Source organism: Pseudomyrmex gracilis, unplaced genomic scaffold, assembly GCF_002006095.1.
Source record: "Pseudomyrmex gracilis isolate BER0280 unplaced genomic scaffold, ASM200609v1 scaffold_2155, whole genome shotgun sequence".
NCBI lineage: Eukaryota > Metazoa > Arthropoda > Insecta > Hymenoptera > Formicidae > Pseudomyrmex > Pseudomyrmex gracilis.
The window spans coordinates 1-18584 of NW_018022739.1; the positions used below are offsets into that span (position 1 = coordinate 1).

Sequence of the window (18584 nt, forward strand, 5' to 3'; positions counted from 1 at the left end):
CGCTCGCACTCGCTTAGTAGACGCGCCTGCGCATAATGACGCTCGACTATCTATGCCCATATTTGGACTTCGTGCGTCTCCCTTTCTCGGGCCTCGTGCCTCTCATTGCGAAGATACGCGACTAGCCACGGATGATTTCTCACTATTTCTTATACGCCTGTGTCAAAATATGGATAATATAAGTGTAACGGACGAAGAAAATATTACTGTTGTAAACAATGCGTCCGAGAAACGAATAATGAGTAAACGTCAACTGAAGAAGGTGAAGAAAAGGGAAAAATGGTTAGAGCGGAAAGCCGAGAAGAGGTTAGGAATGTTTGTTATTGTCACGCGATTTTCACGTTTATAGAATTCTATAAAATATTGCGTGATAACAATTTTACTAAAAAATATAAATTTTGTTAATTGTGTTGAGGAAACATTTTAATTTTAAATGCTTAAAATTCAAAAAATATATAGTAAAAGTGTTGTCATAATATAAAAAATTTATTATACAATCCTTGTTGAAAGATTCCAGTACATTGCATTGTAGTGTATGACAAATTAATCTATTACAAATTTATAGTAAAAAAATCCAAATAATTACAAATTATTAACAGTAGAAAGTGGCCTTGCTTGATATTTATTTTTTTATTGTTTAATATATCTACATCAGGTTTGTGTATTAGTGCAGATTGCGAGAGAGAGCTAAAGCGAGGGCAAAACGTGCGTTTGCACGCGCAAATAATTTTCACTTAGGTCCGTCCAGGAAGTTTTTGAAACAATCCACCATGGCAGCTAGTACGTGTAAACTCACTGTAACCATCGATCTCTCGTTTGATGAATTAATGCTGGACAGAGATATCTCTAAAGTAGTAAAACAAATATTGAGGTGTTATACATTGAATAGAAGGGCATCAGCACCCATGCAATTTTCCCTTACCAGTTTCACTGGCAAATCACGAACAGTTATGGAAAAGAACAATGGATATGAACATTGGGATGTAAGTTACTTTTCTTGAAGAAAATGAGGAATAGAAAAATTAAAACTACTTTTTTCTTTAAAAACAACTATTTTTAACTATAGGTTAGCTTTTACACAATGCCGTACATGAATGTTTACCCCAAAGAGAAAATTATATATCTTACAAGCGAATCGGAAAATGTGATTGATGACTTATCTCAAGATTACGTATACGTCATAGGTGGTCTTGTTGATCATAATGCCCATAAGGTGAAACATTTGACTGTTATGTCTGTGACATCTTTTTGTGTAAATATTTTTTTTTACTAAACATTTAAAACACAGGGTATATGTTACAAATTGGCGGTGGAGGCGGGTGTTAGGCATGGACGGTTACCATTAGACAAATACTTGCGAATGAAGGCCAGAAAAGTATTAACGATCGATCATGGTAAGCGTCATTTATTATTCAATCTCTTGCAAAAATTGAATGATAAATATCTTAAAATTTTATTAGTAGTAATAATATGTGTTGACTTTTCTCAGTTTTTGAAATATTATTAAAAATCACAGAGGGATGTAGTTGGCAAGACGCGTTTTTAAAAGTGTTACCGGAAAGAAAGAATGCTCAACCAATTATACAATCCGTAGAAGAAAAATTGCACGATGCAGAGCCTATTAATGTAAATAATACAATGCTAATCGATGAATACAAGGAGGAAAACGACAATAAGTCTGTATATAATAAGAAAGTAAAAGAAATTTCAGAAAAAAATGTAAAAGAAATTTTAAAGGAAACTGTAAAAGAAATTTCTGAGAAAACTGCAAAAAAATTTTCAGAGGAACACGAATGTGTAACATAAACACAACAAATGAACAAAAATATTTAGTATAAAGTGTATATATATGTATATATATATATATATATTTGTTTTTATTTTAAAGTATATATGTACTTTACACATAATCACAGCATTTATTTTGATTTGTTTTGGTCTTGCAAAGCTTCACGACTGAAACTTAATTGAAACAAATAAATAAGAAATAAGCAGATCATAACAATTGAAAAAGTTTGTGAGATAATAAAACTGCTTAGGCATGATGCCAAAACATAAGATGTGTGAGTGATTCTTTATTTGATACCAAAAAATTACAAAGCAACTCAAACATTCATGAAGATTTGAATGAAGGGATCGTAAAGTAATTTTGTAAAATTTTTTGGTATTAAATAAAGAATCACTCACACGAACATCTTGTGTTTTGACTCCCCAAACATCCTGTTTTTTAAGCAGATAATTTCTTTTTTAATTGTTTTTCTTTTTGCCACAAAATAAGTTCAAGAACAAGAAAAGGTCATACGTATATACATAATAACAACAAGACTTTCTTTGTTTAAGTTTTAATTTATTTTTATGTTCGTCTTACGCTCTTAGAGATGTATAGATAAGGAGAAGACGACAAATATCGATTATAAATGAGATACAAAAACGCGTCGAACTTGATAAACACGTCACTATCTCCTCGCGTATTTTTGTTTTTTTTTGTTTTCATACATTTCACAAATACACATGTTACAATATGATACATTCTTACAGGTCTAGAACGAGTTTATTGTTTACGCTATCAAATAAAGTGCAGCATTCCTTATCAAGGTTTTTTTTTACATATTGTACCCCTCACAATCTTGAGATGTGAGCACGCAATCGCATGCTATCGTCATCGTTATCGCCCAATTAGGTCAAATATATGAATTGACTCTCGATTCTTGGATTGGAACGTTTGTACATAGGTGCATATTTATTACATCGCAAGTACGTACACGAGGTCAGCAATACAAGCCGGTTGCTACTGCGAAGGAGTTTCCGTTCTATGCGCAGTTCTATTTCCACCGTTGTCAGTTGGACATTGACATTAAAATGTAGTTTTTTTTTTGGAATAGATTCCGATCAAAATTAAAAACTATTAAAAATTAAGACATTTTTAAATAAAATATAAAAAACTTTAAAAAAATGATGCACAGTAAGAGAAAGTTCTTTCTCGCTGAACCAATCCGTCGTTTCCTCGTGCACACATGTCCCTTTTTATTTTGAAAGATACTATATACAGATTATTTAAAATTCGCAACCAAGATTATGCGGCAGAAAAGTTCGGCAAACTGCGCGTGAACTGTAAAAACTTCATCATTTTTCTCAAGCATTAGGTTGTGAAATATAATAGTTCAAAATTGGCTGAAATTGTAGGCTGTGATTACGCGATCACCTGTCGGCACTAAAAACATGGCAAAAATCTGTATCGGTCGTGTTATTAACAATTTTTCTTGCTGTACATACAGCCTATTTGGTCACAAAATTAGAACCACCTAGTAACATACGCGCACAAACACACACGCGCGCGCGCACGCACACTCATGACAAATATTATTAATATTATTATTATTATTATTACTGCTACTACATTAAGAGCGGGTTGAACTTCTTTGTGTACTAAGTATCAACAGTTCATTTTTATTCATATATCAATTCGGTTCGGTGTTGCGTCGCAATCTATCAGAAACTAGTTTTCAACAAGAATTAACTTAAATCGTCCAAAATAGTACACACTATATATACACACACATATATCTCCATATATATTATCGTATATGTATATATGTATATTATATATATATATGTATATTAAATATACATATGTATACATATATATACACATATATATTATACATATTACATGTAATATATATATAATGTCTATATAAACAAATTCGCTTGAAATTGCCCCAGAGATCGAATACACCTGCAAATATTGCGGTGTACGACGCACGTTGAAAAAATTAATTGCAATTTAAATGAAAATTCACATGACGTTTCAGCAATGACACTCATTAAAAATATTTCCAAATTATCAAAATCGTTATTGCCCGTCGACTGGTTCTCCTCGGCTTGTTATCTTAATTTAATATCGCACGTACAACAAATCCTTACATTTGTATTAATTTGTTTTTTTATCACATTTTATCTATCTCCGCCTTGTCTATTATCTCGAAGTCACTGTCGCTATTGCTGTCGTCGGTACTTTCAGCGGTGATCTTCTTGTCGTCAAAAACATCGTCGTCGGAAGCAGAAGACGAACTCTTCTCGAAATGTCGAATCTGAAACTTGATATCCTCCTCGACATCGTTCTCACCAACGCTGAGTTCCAGTTCCGACAGCTCCACGCCGTCGGTGCTGCCATCTTCGTGCGATGGCATGGTATGAACTGTGTCAAAGAGATTCTCCAGATATTCCTCAAAAGGATCTACAAATAATCATGATATGTAAGAAAGAGATTATTAAATTATTTTCTGAAACTATTTTCGGTAATTATTTTTATTAAGTAAAATCTAATATCAAACTAATTATATGTACAATTATAAAATAAATTACTTATATAAATGTTTAGAAAGATAAACATGCATGATGTTACATAAAAAATATTAAAAGCAAAAATTTTAACAACAAATTTCATACAGTATCAAACTAGCTAAGATTCATTTAGACATGTGAGTTAATGTGCTAGAAATTGTGTTCGTGCAAAATATACTTCTTATTTTCGAATTAATTAAGAGGTTCATATGTTTTTAAAACCAAGTGCACTTTTTTTATATAAATATATCCGAATATATTAATTACAAAAAAATAATTCGAAAAAATAATTTTTAAATTAGGTAGGAATGGAAAATATAGGTATACTCATATATGTGATACAAATCAAGCATTCTATATGTAATCACGAATTGAAAAAATTTCAATTCAAATAAATCACAAACATATGTAGAAAATTTACACCCCTAAAAATTATAAATATATATTCAGATATATTTATATCGCAAAACATCCAGCGGCTCTTATTACTTGTCATATTTCGCAGTTACTTTTTATCTTAAACGTCTAAATTAATACACATAATAATTTGAGTTAAATTCAATTTGAAAATTCATCTAAGATGCTCTTAGTTTGTGTCACATATAGATGAAATATCCAATTTACCTTTTCCCATGGAAATTAAAAAGTCCATTGCGAAAAAGTCACCCTGGCTAGGAGAGTTAAATTATGTGTATTAATTTAACACTCACATGACTGAATTAATCTTCGCTAGAAGATTGAAAGCAAACTTTAGAAAACTCAGTTGCAGTTGAGAGATCATCATTTGTAACTATTCTTTGAAAATCCATCACAATTTCAAATGATCACAAGTGATAATTTCCGTGAGAGCAACTGGTGTTTTCTGAGAGTAATCAATGTTGTACCGTTTTGAGTCTCTGATATCACGCTTGTTGGTGTTGGCGAATTATCGCCCGTCTCTCCAAAGCGATGCAACACTTGTAGATTCGCTTCCGATACCACTGGTAAAAATTCATCTTCGTTGTCACTGTCGTAATACCATTCTGCCACAAACAATGTAAACTTAGTGATCGTCATGAATGTTACAATTTATAGCATCTGACACGTAAGTTGTAAGAAAATTTTGTAAAACAATAGAGTAAAAAATACTAATTACACAAAAATTTTTTCTTAATAGTAAACTCAATGATCTCAAAAATCTAGTTTACACCTAGTATATCTTTTTGGTTACGCTAATAAAATAAAATTTTTTTTGCAATGTATAATTTTGGTTTGTTTACATCATTATAAATGTGTTTGATACGCGTATCATTTTGATAAGATACACGTGAAGGCGTATCGTACCAGCTTAATATGACATTGTTTACATTTATTGAGATCGAGCCGATTTATTTATTTATTTATTTATTTATTCTCTTTAAAGAAGTATATATATATATCTTTCCACACAAACTTCGAAGCTTACCTTTAATTTTACGCCAGTTGAAAAGTTCTAAATCCATTGCTTTCTCAAATATATTGACCGCTAACAACGGTATTTGTAGTGTTATTAAGGATCCCAAAGAGATGCTCCAGTATAGTGAGTGAGGAGTCACTAGATCGGCACGGCCGATGAACCATAAGACAACAGCCACGATACAGAGAAGGGAACAATGCTGCAAATAAAATAGCAAACATTATTTTCAAACCTATTTGCAAAATTGCCTTTTGTTACGCAATAACGATCAACGTTAGTTTCTCAGTAAATGTCGACAAAACGATAATCGAGAAAAATGAAATTTACCAGTCCTGGTTCTTTGCTTCGCATTTCTTGCAAGTAATTATATAACATGTGAAGTCTGCTGCACATAAAACGATGATCTCTGCAAAATGCATTTTTTTTTTTGTAAATTTTATACTGACAAAATTAATTGAAAATCAAATAACGACGCACACTGTAAACTTCAATATTCGCAAAATGTTTTTGCACATTATGTGATTAAGTATAAGAAAAAAAGAACTCTGACGATTTTTTTCGAAAACTTACTCTGTAGGAGCGAGAAAGTCCACAAACATGAAAACGATCATCACGTGGAGAAAAATGTGAACAGTAAGATTTCCATTGAGCAACGGTAGTTCTGTAATGCAAGGCCTGCAACAAGTATATAAAAAATAAACTACATATATGTATATACTATAACTTTTGTAACAAAAATAACATTATTTATATAATTACAAAATATTTTTTTTAAACAAGTTAAATAAAATTTCTAAGAGTTTTATATATATATATCGCGATTAACTTAAAATTTGCTTTGCAAATCAAATTCTGACTTTTATTTATATCTGGTACGTAACGTCATTAGACAAACAAGTTATATACGCACATTAGTGGAAGAATTGCGTAAAATTTGTACATTGCGGAATTATTACTAATCAAATTTTACAAACAAATCTTCGAGCAACAAAATCGATGTGGTTCAAGGACACATTCGAACAAAAAGAAAACACACGGGCGCGCGCTTCTGAGATAAAGCAACGCGCAGTGCGTGTGTGTTTACCGGAAGTGCAAAGCGCGTGTGCACGTGCGGCGCGTGCGTTCCAAGTAGTAAACACGTAGTAGTATCAATGCGAAGCGTATTATCAATGTTAGATATTTTTCTTGGTGCGCAACGATTCAGTAAACGCGTTATGCATTCAAGACGTCATAAGCGTGAAGAGAGAAAACATATAAATCGTAAACACGCGTACATATATTTACATGCTCGCGATATGTGTACATATGGGTCTACATATGTATACATGTACGTATCATCGGCGTGTACGCCTGTTCGGAGCCTTGACCTAGAAGGCAAAGCCGCGATGCGCGAAGCGTAAAACAGCTGTAACGCGCGCGGCGCGATGTATGACGTCATAAATGTTGTGTACGGCCGGAGGAGTCGAGAGAGATGACGCGTCATTGCGAGAGATACGTAAGAGCGAGCGAGAAAAAAAAATAAGTAGAAAGACGCAGCAAACGCGGTAAAGACATGGTGGCGCAATAACCGCACAATCCACAGCACGCACGCGCGCGCGCGCACACGCACGCACACACACGCGCGCGATAAGGATTACGCGATTTGTTTTTTTCACGCGCAGGAAAGAGATAAATCGCGCGTCTCCCAAATTGCGACCAAACAGCGTGAAAAGAGTTCGATATATCGTATGATTTCAAATTTTGATTTTCTATCAGCGCTATCTCTCGAAATTTAAATTCCAGAAAGAATCGGGAGAAAAGAGAGCGTATATAGTACAATAATAATAACGCGTCGAACTTTTAATATAGCTCCTTACATGCCGAGCACCACGACGAGTAGAATATACATGAGGAGCAGGCAGAAGTTGAAAAAGAAGCCAGTGTCTTCCCACAGCAGGGCCTTCTCCGCGGCGTAGCAATACCGGCAGGTCTCGCTGTGGCAGAGAATCTTGTTGGTCTCTTTGTCGGCGTGTTGTTGCTGCTGCGACGCATTGCCGTCGCGGCCGTGGTGATCATTGTCGTCGTCGTCGTCGTCGTCATCGTCGTTGTCGTCGTCGTCGCGACGTCTCAACCACGTACAGCGATCTATCCACGTATCCACACACCGAGCGAACCGTTGCATTGTATAGCCGCCCGGACTCGTCGATGATGATTTTTTCACAGTTTGCTAAACCGTCGCGTTCCGTTCTTGTCGTCGTCGTCGTGCTAATCGTTGCGTCGTCGCTCGCCAAGCATGGCAACGTGCTCCGCAATCCGAAACACGAACACCGCCGACAACAGCAGGAGTATTAATAAACGCGCTCTAGACGACCGGAGCGCGCGCGCGAGAGAGAGAGAGAGAGAGAGGAGAGAGAGAGAGAAAGAGAGAGAGGGAGAGAGAGAGAGAGAAAGAAAGAGGATTTTCCTCCGCACTCTGTTGTGTGTCCGCGAACGATGAAAAGTGGGGACGACAAAGAGGCGGACGCAAGGTGGAGCGGAGCAAGTATAATGACAACGACGGGTTGTCGAGGAAAGAACAGAAATTCGATTTCGGGACACTGTTGTGCGAAGCTCGAACTATCTAAACTTGAAGGTTTTCCGTCTCGCTGTAAAAGTATATCGCGCACTCTCACACACGACAATGATATGTTTTCTTGGTGTCTGCGAAGAAAACGCACTCTCGAGGAAAGGCTTCGAGAAAATCGCTGTTTCCGATAACCGTATATATAACGAAATACACTAAAATTGCCAAAAGCGATGTGCTTTGTGCGTCGTTATGACACAAAATTGACGATGACACGATGGAAGCTGACGACGTTGTACATACACACGAGCCACTCTCCAGTGTATTATATATATACCACAGTTTTTGCCTATACTCTCATCTAGTCCCACCTCTTCAATCCCTTCTCTTTCTTTCTCTCTTTCTCCCCTCCTCTCTTTCTCTCCTTCGTGTGCGATCACACACACGTGACAGCTGCAACGCGCACGCGAGACCGCGGTTGCACGTCCCGCACCGCGATCTATCGTGTTTACAGGAAAATATACAAGAGATGCGTTTTATTTAATTCGCAGTTTTTATAATTTATTTGCGCGTAAACACAGAAGGATATGACCAGTGTTTCATACAGTGAAAAAGTTGTACAGAAAAAATTTTGTACAAGCCTTTGTGTGTGAAATGACTTGCAAATGTAAAATGAAAGTCGAGAAAAGAACGGGTTATTCTCAAACATGAACGTTATTTCCTCGTGTACCTAAATATACAAGTGAGCTTTTCGTTTTTTTTTCACGTGATTTTTGAAAGATGTAGTGAATGAACGAACAAGAATCGGCGACATGAATATTGAAGATTAATTTTTTTTTTTTAAACAAAGGGAATAAAAGCAGGTATGTTTTGCACTATCTTTTATAAAAATTCCTTTGCTCTTGAAATGGTTGATGATCTCAGGTGATTTACGTGTCTTTCGAACTTTCTATGAAATTCTAAGGTTAAAACCGTAGAAAGAGTTTAAACTAACCTTATCTTTCAATATTTTCTTTTGAGTATTTGCATTATAGGTGTCTTCAGAGTCATTAATCATGAGTCATAACAAATGTGTTTTTTTTGTACAAGCAGGAGCATTAATGTCTTTATACATATGAAATTGCACTTTTCATTGTTGAGACATTATTGGCGCAATTTTACGCGTAAAGACAAATGCTCAAAAGCCTGTATGTAATTATTTTGTTGTTAGTTACACGTGTGTGTGTTGCTTACACAATACATATAGATTATATTTTTTATTTCTTGTAAATAAATATGCAACGATCATTTTTAAGAAGATATCAAATATTTTGTCGTTATGTTGAAATATTTTTCAACATAAACGGCTTGTCTGTTGATACATGTATACATGTCAATATGTTAATAGATATTTATATGTTTATATATAAAAAATCTAAGCAAACACACATATCTATAAGAAAATAATCGAAAACATAACACTTCTAATATTTTTCAGAGATCTAAAAATAGCAAAATATATATGCGAGATCATTATATTTTACTTCTACTTTTATTTAATATTCAAAAAAAAAAAAAAAAAACAAAATTTTTTTCCTGTTATTTGAGTCTAAAGTTGTTTTTATAATGACTATAAGATCAATAAAAAGATTTTCCGACACTACAGATGAAAATGTTATGAATTGCCATTTAAAGAATAAAGAATAATAAAAGAAACACAAAGAATGTGTGATATGCTACTTCTAAAAAACTTATTAAAAGTATAAATATGTAAAACAGAGGCTCCAAAGCAATGTATTAAAAATAGAAAATCATAAGATCATCAATTTGTTCTTGAAACTGTTTCTGATGAAATAAATAGAGATATCTACAAAATGGTTGGTATAAAAATGACGCGCGGTTAAAAAATATCACGCGGTTCGAATCGAAAAATAATTTTCAGAAATTTTTATAACAAATTACAAAAGCATCAAATATCAAATTGTAAGATTATAGTTTTTATACTTCAAATAAGAAGAATAAACAAATGAGGCTCTCAGCGTGATTGCTGAATATTGGGGTTTATATACATACATCTGCATATATGATAGAGTGCCGAGTCTCTCCTAAATGTGTTCGACTACTATAAATAACTAAAAAACACGTCGTTCCAGATATATGTAAATTAATGTTATTGAAAACACTTGTCACGTTCCTGTTTGCACAGAATCTGGCCTTCATGTGCGATAAAAAAATATTGAACATGATTAAAAACTTATAAAATTTGACATTAAGTTTATATTATATAACATTAAATAAAGGAATTTTAATTAAATCGAGATGAAACGAAATTACTATTGAATTGAAATTCCGATTATTTCAAAACAGTAATTTTGAGAAAAAAAATAAAGAAAATACATGTGTTAACATTGACACATCCACATACAAGAAATACTTGCAAATAGTGTGGTCTATGTTCGTCAATAATAAATATGTAGTTACTTTTGTTTGCAATATGTGAATCGTCAAGTGTTTTATTGTGCTTTTTTTTTCTCCTTCGGATATTTCTGCATATTTACAAACACTAGGATTTACTCCTCTCGGGATGAATCTTAAAAAATAACGAAACAATAGCACTTACTAACACATCGTTTTTATTCCTCGCACTCATAGAACATTCATATATAAAATCTATTGAGTTTGCAAGAAATTGCATACAAAATAGTAACGTCAATAATTAATTACAGTCAAACTTGTATTAAAAAATACGAAACGCGATAAAAAAAAAAAAAAATGTCGCGAGAACCGTTTAGCGGTTAAAATTGAGTTACTGTAAAATTATCGAAAAGAATAAAAACAATTTACGTCTAAACGACACAATGACGAAAATGAAAATAACGATGCTTATCCACAACGGTGGATAAGTTCGAGTTTGTATTATACCGCGCTATTATTAGTTCTCCGATTTTCGTCGTGGCAATGACGAGGAAAAATCTGACCGTCGCGCGCAGTCTTTCGGAATCAATACTTTTCGTGAGATTCATGAAACAAGAGAATGTTAAAATAATATTCACGCACACACGGGACAAACGCAAGTTTGTTTTGTTGCTACAAAAGCTTTGCGTGCAATATTCTTGAACTCTCTCGTTTCTGATAAATTCGAGGACAGATTCTTCCCCGACAACGCGATGAGAACATGTGTGAGAACACTTTAAAAGTTATTTGCCTTCTTTTTCTCTTCTATACGTTAAAAATATTATATATAACCGATTACAACTAGCTATATGTGATATAGACGTTTCTATATTTACGAGTCATACTCGTGCAGTTATCGTTTAGTTATAACGTTTATAACGCGAGTTCGAATTTGCAGAGCAAACTCCTCTCGTGAAGAGCACACAGAATGAACGTAAAAATTTTACAAAATGTCGTGATATTTTTAACTTCAAAAATTACATTTCTGATACAAATAAGAATTTTTATCATGTGTTGAAAAAACGAAATATCCTTTCAGAAATTTATTACTGGCACGACCAAAACTTATTTCGAGTAATAAATCACTATTAAATAGTGCTTTTATTATTCAAAAAAAAAAAAAAAAAAATTTGACCACGCAAATAACAAATGACTATAAGAATAGTTGCGCAGCGCGTTCAAAACTCGGACTTGACTTGTTGACCTCATTCGATATTCCTGTAAAATTTGCATACGAATCGCGCGCATAAAGGTATTAGTTATTTTCAGTATGAACGTCGACACACGCTTGTAATTTAATGTATAAATCTTTTTATCCAAGTTTTTTCATAGATTTGCACTTCCAATTAGATTTTACTTTCTACTAACTGTTTTTCTTGCATCGTAAGATTATAACAATGTAAACTTGCTTCTACTCGTGAATCTAAATAGTGATTCAGTTTTATATACTTCTATATAAATTTCCTAATAAATACTTTCGCAATCGCCTTGGTTAGTGCGAGAAAGAGATAAAACTCTAACGATTAAAACAATCATATATAAATTTGCGAATAAATGCATATATGTATCAAATTTGGTTTCGAAGTGTACTTTTATACAAAAAATATTGCATATGTTCGTGAAATATGTAAAATTGAGACATTTTCAATTTTAACAAAACAAAAAACAAAGTGCGTCTCTTCGCATGTATCTTTATATGTGTATCGTGAAAAAATGCAAGGGGGTAACTAAAAGTTAATACGAAAACACACACTGTCGTCACGATAGTAAAGGCACTTGAATATCAAAAATAGTCTACGTAGTTAACTCTTGAGTGATCGCAGATTAAGAGTTTAATGCTACAACTTTACAAAGTCGTTTTAAACGAGTAGCACGCGTCGCGACGTAATGCAGTCTGTTATATATGGCAGTAGTTTCCTTAAGTCGTCCTTCTCGACAAATATCTCAACAAAGAATAGTAAATAATGTAATTTTTAAATATTAGTCCCTTTAAATAATCAAGCACGCTAAAAAAACGTTAGATCTAATTTCTGTAAATTTTTTGCTTTCGCAAAAGAAGACACTTTCGAGACACCATCTTGAGACGCGGTTAAAACATTTACAATTTACGCAAATTGCGCGCGAATCCATTTGTAAATCGCAGCGCGATGATGCGATTTTTTCTTTGAGACGTTTTGCATTACCTTCCCGCTAGTTGGATAACTTTTATTTTCCGGCGTAAGTTGGATTCTTAAACGTGGAGGTCGCTTGCTTGTATATCGGATTTTCGCCCTGTGAAAAATAATAAAAACAAAGCAACGTAAATTTAAAAGCTATTATGTAATACTGATGTGTGTATTCTTAATTTTCTAAATAAAAAAACTCTTAGAAAATAAAAACTCCCATCTAATGTTGACTTATAAAGAACCCCGTACCGTATCCCACTTGGCCATCATTCTCTCCTTTTCGAATAGGGCAAACTCGCGTCGATCGTGTATCGTCGTATATAGTTTCCACAGGAACAGCAGTGCCAATCCGACCAAGACCACCGCCGCGATGACTCCCAGTACGATTCCAAGCATATAGACTTGCGGCGGACATTCACGCTCGTTCTGCGCGCGAACTTGCAGACAGTTGGTCTCGTTGTAATAATAGACAAAGTTGTACTTGCAGTCGTCCTCGTCCGTACCGAAGCACGGAACCTCGTCGTTGTCCACGTCGACAATCACCGTCTCAACGCCCTCGGGCACAAACTCCTTGCAATTTTTCGCACATTCTTCGGGTTCGCTGTAGTTTCCGGTGCCGTACATCTGACACTGCACGCATGGTTTAAGTTCTTCGCAGCGGCTTGGGCATGTCGGACACTTATTGCAATGCTTGCCGGAATATCGGATGCTTCCTTCCTCGTGACAGATACATTCTCCGCAAATGCAATCACCCTTTGTGAAAAAGAATCTTTTAATTGTATAATTAAAAACTACATAATCATTAAATTTAAAAATGTTTCAGAAGAAAACAAATCATAAATAAAGATTTATAAATAAACGTGATTACATGGCCTGAACAAAGAACGCCGTTTGTGGTTCCCGGTGCGATGCAAGAATCGTTGGAAGATCTGCAGTTGCAGGACGGTCCGGTCCAACCGGCATTGCAGACACATTGTCCGCACTCACAGGTACCATGATCCGAGCATAGCTTGCCCTGATCGCGATCGCAAGAGAAGTTGTCACACTCGCAAAAGTGTCCGGATATTACCTAAAAAAAATGTATCACTTATATTTATTCCAATTACATATATTTCCAATTGTACACTTATAAGCATCACTTTAAGTAAAAAAAAAATATATATATGTATATAGAGGGTGTCCCATAATTGCCGTCTAACCGCTCGTAGGTAGATAGAACGGGTTATTCTAAGACGAAAAGTTCTATACCACTTTGCAAGATTCGCAATAATTAACGAAATATTAATTAACAAAGATCCGCTAATCAGCGTGCATCCAGCGTAAAGACAGCCCAGTCTGTCGCGCCGTAGCGACGGAATACAATAGCGCGGATAGCGCGCTGCCCAAACGCAGCCTATATGCTGTTTATGTACGCACATGTTATTCTATTAAACTTCTCCCATTCCGTCGCTACGGCGCGACAGACTGGGCTGTCCTTACGCTGATTAGCTGATCTTTATTAATTAATATTTCGTTAATTATTGCGAATCTTCCAAAGTAGTATAGGACTTTTTGTCTTAGAATAACTCCATTTCTACCTGCCTACGAGCGGTGAGACGGCAATTACAGGACATCCTGTATATATATATATATATATACATACAACAATGTATATATATAACAATCGGAAAATGAGAATACTTCGTCCGGATTTTCGCGTTCCTCACACTCGCACTGTCCGCAAGCGCATGTGCCACGACCGGAGCAGTCTACGAGAGAGGTATTGTCCGGTCGACACAACTGGAAATGCTTATCAAAACCAGCGAGCTCTTCATGCGGACTGCACTCGCATCGCTTGCCAAAGAAACCATCGTAACACTCGCACACGCCGCATTTGAGAGTACCGACGCCGTTGCACTCGGGCGATTTCTCTTCATACATAGAACCTTCGCGCTCGCACTCGCAGTCGCAAAGCATTTCGAGATTTACTGTGAGAGTTTCGTTGATGCCGACCTGGAAAAAAAATGCAAGAACATCACAACTTCTGTATATATATATATACGAGATCCAGAAAGTATAAAAACAATAAAATTTTTGAAGATATAAGAAGAAAAAAGTAATTTTGAACGTGGAAACCTAGAGTTTAACAAGCGATTACCGGATAAATATCGAATTTCTGCTTCCACTCCGACTTATTGGCAGGACAGCTGGTGACCTCGATTTCTGCGATAAACTCCACCTTTGTTCCGACTTTCAATCCGTCGCACTTCGATGTTTCGACCGCCGGTCCTGTACCCAGACAGCTCGAAAAGTACTTAACTTTGATTGCGCTGCTGGCGGTATCCTTCATCTCTACAGAGCTCGAGATCGCGTCATATTGCTCGCGTATCAGCTCCACAACATTACTTGAATCATCCGACAGCTTGCCAGCAAACGAACCTTCTACGTGTTTTGTCAGTCGCTTATAAACGTTGATTTGTTCCTCGGTGACTGCCCAAATTATATTGATTGCGTTTTGCTTCACTTTGAGATTGATTTGCGAGATACTGGGATAATCCTGCAGCGATGAGTGAGTGTACAGGCCAGTGGTGTCAAGATGACACAGGCCGTCGTTCGGCTTGATGATGCCGCCAAGCTTGCCGTCGCCGGCGTAGTGAAAACCAGCATCTGTCGAGAATACGAGCAGCCGGCGTGCCTTTTCGCGCCATCCTATCTGATTTCGGCAGACTATCGCCTGCATAATCGCGTCAAAACCGCCTTCCGGGGCATCTAAGTTGCCAGATACCGACGCGTTTTTCACCAATCCCTGTGGGAAAGAACATTCGTTCTTAAAAACAAATCGCTTGAGATAACGAATTAAGACTTTTAACTCGCGATCTATAAAATTAATTCAGTTTGCTTTTTTATGTTTTGAATTAGTTTTTTTTTCAACAAATACACATATTTTTATACCGCAAATTTGCTCGTGTCTTGAGAGAGCCGCATAATGTTCTTGTATCCGTAAGGAGCTGCGCAACCGTCGCATGGTTCGCGAAGACTGAAATCAGAAGCAAGTTGAACGCGTTGACTCAATTGGCAATGACGAAATTTATAAAATTCCTTGGCTTTTGTCTCGAAAACTCACGATTTTGGCACTGTATTGACGTATGGCATGACGACCTTATCAACGAAACTACCAAAACCCAAACGGAAATTACTGGTTATCTTGCTCATACTCTCGACCAGCAATTGGCCCAAATCCGACAACTTCTGCTTGTCATCCTCCATGGACTTACTTAGATCCATAAGATAATAAAGGTCGACAGGATAATCCTCGGCTTGAGAATAAGCAAAGGACATTCTGTAAGCTTCGTCTGGAAAACAAACAACAAATTTTATACATCAATCAATAAAATATGTGATTTTAGTTTTTTTTTGTTTTACACGTCAGTGATTTACTTATTCTAAGCTTTAAATTGACTTCCTGCGGCCACATCTGCACAGCTTCCTGCCTTCTACCACCACTGCTGCTTAAACTGTGTGAATATGAGGAAGATGAACTGGAAGATGAAAAGTTGGAGTACGAAGTCTCTATGTATCCTCCTCCTCCTCCTCCTCCACCAGCAGCGTAACCACCTTTCGTCAAATTGCGATGTTGTACCATGCTGTATACATTGTCTGGATTCCATGTGTATTCAGAAGGACATGTTGCGAATATTTTGGTGTTGATATTCGGAAGGAAGCATCTTTTCTCTGAGAATTTCTGCAAGATCGAAATTGGTTTAGAGAATTTATTAAGTAAAAATCAAGTATAAAACCAGAAGTTTTTCTGAGCACTGACTGAATGACTATGAGTGACCCAATGCAACTTTAAAATCAAATATCTCCATGAAAAGTCAATATTTTGTCAATTTTGTTTTTTGTTTTTTTTTTTACTCAAAAGTTTGAACAATTCTGCATCCATGAAAAAAGAAGCAAATTGAAAAATCGAGTAATTACAAAGATATAAGCGTTTGAAAAAAAACTAGATTTTTATTAAAAATGTTGATGTGCAGTTTTTGAGTGAACCTCAGGGAAACCTGTGCCTGTTTGTGAAAAGTCAAATTACATCTTACTGACCAAATCGTACTTACTGGTGCTGCACACCAAGCGCAATGGGGGGTCTGTATACACTCGTGGCATGTTTGTTTACTTATACAAGGATTCATGCCTGTTAATCTCTCTGGTGGAGGATAATATTCCTGAGCAAGGGAAGCCAATATGCTTGCCACAAACACTCCTAATACAACGAGCCATTTTGAGCTGCCAAACATCCTGAAAAAGTGCGCTTAATTAAATTCTTTGTATTTAGAAAAACAAAATCGGAGAAATATTGTTTCCGTGAAAGAGTAAAACTTCGAGATTTTAAATGTTTTAAATTGAAAATTTCACAAGTAAAACTGACGAGACCGTCAAGGCGAATCTAATATTAATGAAAGCGAGAATAGAATGTAGGTGAAAAAAATTTGACAGCAAACAATGTGGCGCGTCTCGAATTACATACGGTTTCGACGTCATTTTGCAAAAACAAAAAAAGACCAGAAGAATAATTCAGACACACGAAATCCGGAATTGCAGCTTGCAGCCGTGCGAGTGTTTCGCATCTCCGCTTATTCACACGCGACGATGCCGTCATCATTATATTTGCCGAGCTGCATCACACACTCGTTCCGCGTATACTATATCACGCGGATTAAATTGAACATTGAGCGATGAGTGTGCGGGCGCGATTGACAAACTGCACGGTCACAGGACGGTCACAGCGATACGCTTACATCGTTACGCGCGAGACGATGCGTTTTTCCTTCCGCCGATCTATCTTTTCGATGATTAATTTTACAGCATCACAAATATTGTTTAGTTGACGCTTCTCTCGTCGCTCGAGATCACCATAAATGGCAATCCATCAAAATGAACACACCAACGCACATGGAACATCCCATTCGTTTCTCTTCGGATTTAGGGCGTGTCCACACGTACGTGCGCTTAGAGTGGTAAAAAGCTCTATTCTAAAATAGTTGCAAAAGATGGCAACTACCAGAGAGAAACCTAAGGGCGATGTCCCATTGAGCGGAAATCTATAGCGGAACGGAATGTGCGGAACCAGCTCGACCAATCGTAACCATAGAAAAAGCGAAGGAAAGAAAACGGAATGGCTATGATTGGTCGAGCTGGTTCCGCACATTCCGTTCCGCTATATATTTCCGCTCAATGGGACATCGCCCTAAGAGCGGCCATCCTATTGTAATTTTTTACGACGGTTTCAGACGCTGGTTTTAGCCGTATTTCCACAAAAGTGGAACTCAAAGGCCGTTCTCCATGAAACTAAAGTCGCAAGTCTCGTGGAACTGATCAATCACGTTGGTCGATTGGCTGATTTGACTCTGCAATTGGTCAATTCCACGAGATCTGCTACTTGCGTTTAATGTAGAACGGCCTTTGAGTTCCACTTTTGTGGAAAGAAAATACGGCTAAAATCAGCGGCTGAAACCGTCGTAAAAAACTACAATGGCATGGCCGCTCTCAGGCTTCTCCATATATGTAATACTCCTATATTGCTAGTACGGTGCCGACCTGAAGCTCACCGTTACGGTGCAGACAATATAGTAGCCTCTCTCTCCAGCTGCTTTGTGCGCATGCGGTGAACATTCAAGCACGCTTGCGCATT

General features: G+C 36.3%; 3 protein-coding genes across 7 annotated transcripts; 1 reads left to right on the forward strand and 2 right to left on the reverse strand.

The window, feature by feature from the left end:
- Positions 1 to 99: 99 nt before the first annotated feature.
- Positions 100 to 2590, forward strand: LOC109862662 (tRNA methyltransferase 10 homolog A). 3 transcript variants are annotated; one of them, XM_020442767.1, is made up of 5 exons: positions 100 to 306; positions 674 to 983; positions 1067 to 1213; positions 1289 to 1394; positions 1490 to 2590. In XM_020442767.1, the coding sequence occupies exons 1-5, from the start codon at positions 170 to 172 to the stop codon at positions 1804 to 1806; spliced, it is 1017 nt and encodes a 338-aa protein (XP_020298356.1). In that variant the 5' UTR covers positions 100 to 169; the 3' UTR covers positions 1807 to 2590. The 3 variants fall into 3 exon arrangements, with proteins under 3 accessions (XP_020298356.1, XP_020298357.1, XP_020298358.1); XM_020442768.1 differs by having other exon boundaries at positions 1517 to 2590; XM_020442769.1 differs by having other exon boundaries at positions 179 to 306; positions 669 to 983.
- Positions 2591 to 3631: 1041 nt separating this feature from the next.
- On the reverse strand, positions 3632 to 8647 carry LOC109862665. Its single transcript, XM_020442773.1, has 6 exons — positions 7636 to 8647; positions 6350 to 6454; positions 6107 to 6185; positions 5789 to 5978; positions 5229 to 5366; positions 3632 to 4237 (listed from the first exon to the last, which is right to left on the reverse strand). The coding sequence occupies exons 1-6, from the start codon at positions 7938 to 7940 to the stop codon at positions 3948 to 3950; spliced, it is 1107 nt and encodes a 368-aa protein (XP_020298362.1). The 5' UTR covers positions 7941 to 8647; the 3' UTR covers positions 3632 to 3947.
- A 2269-nt stretch (positions 8648 to 10916) lies between these two features.
- LOC109862663 (integrin beta-PS) lies at positions 10917 to 17883 on the reverse strand. Of its 3 annotated transcripts, none has more exons than XM_020442771.1 (10): positions 17692 to 17883; positions 17011 to 17191; positions 16337 to 16640; positions 16023 to 16251; positions 15851 to 15935; positions 15057 to 15704; positions 14600 to 14911; positions 13788 to 13988; positions 13169 to 13672; positions 10917 to 13025 (listed from the first exon to the last, which is right to left on the reverse strand). In XM_020442771.1, coding segments are annotated over exons 1-10 (2532 nt in total). In that variant the 5' UTR covers positions 17694 to 17883; the 3' UTR covers positions 10917 to 12959. The 3 variants fall into 3 exon arrangements, with proteins under 3 accessions (XP_020298360.1, XP_020298361.1, XP_020298359.1); XM_020442772.1 differs by lacking the exon at positions 17692 to 17883 and adding an exon at positions 17478 to 17673; XM_020442770.1 differs by lacking the exon at positions 17692 to 17883 and adding an exon at positions 17421 to 17673.
- Positions 17884 to 18584: the final 701 nt, after the last annotated feature.

Excerpts from the sequence above, each read along its gene's own strand:
- LOC109862662 (XM_020442767.1), top strand. The coding sequence starts at position 170 with ATGGATAATATAAGTGTAACGGACGAAGAAAATATTACTGTTGTAAAC. Across the intron at positions 307-673 it reads GAGCGGAAAGCCGAGAAGAG|ATTGCGAGAGAGAGCTAAAG; the intron begins GTTAGGAATGTT and ends GTATTAGTGCAG. Across the intron at positions 1,395-1,489 it reads AGTATTAACGATCGATCATG|TTTTTGAAATATTATTAAAA; the intron begins GTAAGCGTCATT and ends GACTTTTCTCAG.
- LOC109862665 (XM_020442773.1), bottom strand. The coding sequence starts at position 7,940 with ATGCAACGGTTCGCTCGGTGTGTGGATACGTGGATAGATCGCTGTACG. Across the intron at positions 6,455-7,635 it reads CTCGTCGTGGTGCTCGGCAT|GCCTTGCATTACAGAACTAC; the intron begins GTAAGGAGCTAT and ends TACTTGTTGCAG. Across the intron at positions 6,186-6,349 it reads GACTTTCTCGCTCCTACAGA|AGATCATCGTTTTATGTGCA; the intron begins GTAAGTTTTCGA and ends TGCATTTTGCAG.
- LOC109862663 (XM_020442770.1), bottom strand. Across the intron at positions 16,252-16,336 it reads CAATTTAAAGCTTAGAATAA|ACGAAGCTTACAGAATGTCC; the intron begins GTAAATCACTGA and ends TTTGTTTTCCAG. Across the intron at positions 13,989-14,599 it reads AACGCGAAAATCCGGACGAA|GTAATATCCGGACACTTTTG; the intron begins GTATTCTCATTT and ends CATTTTTTTTAG.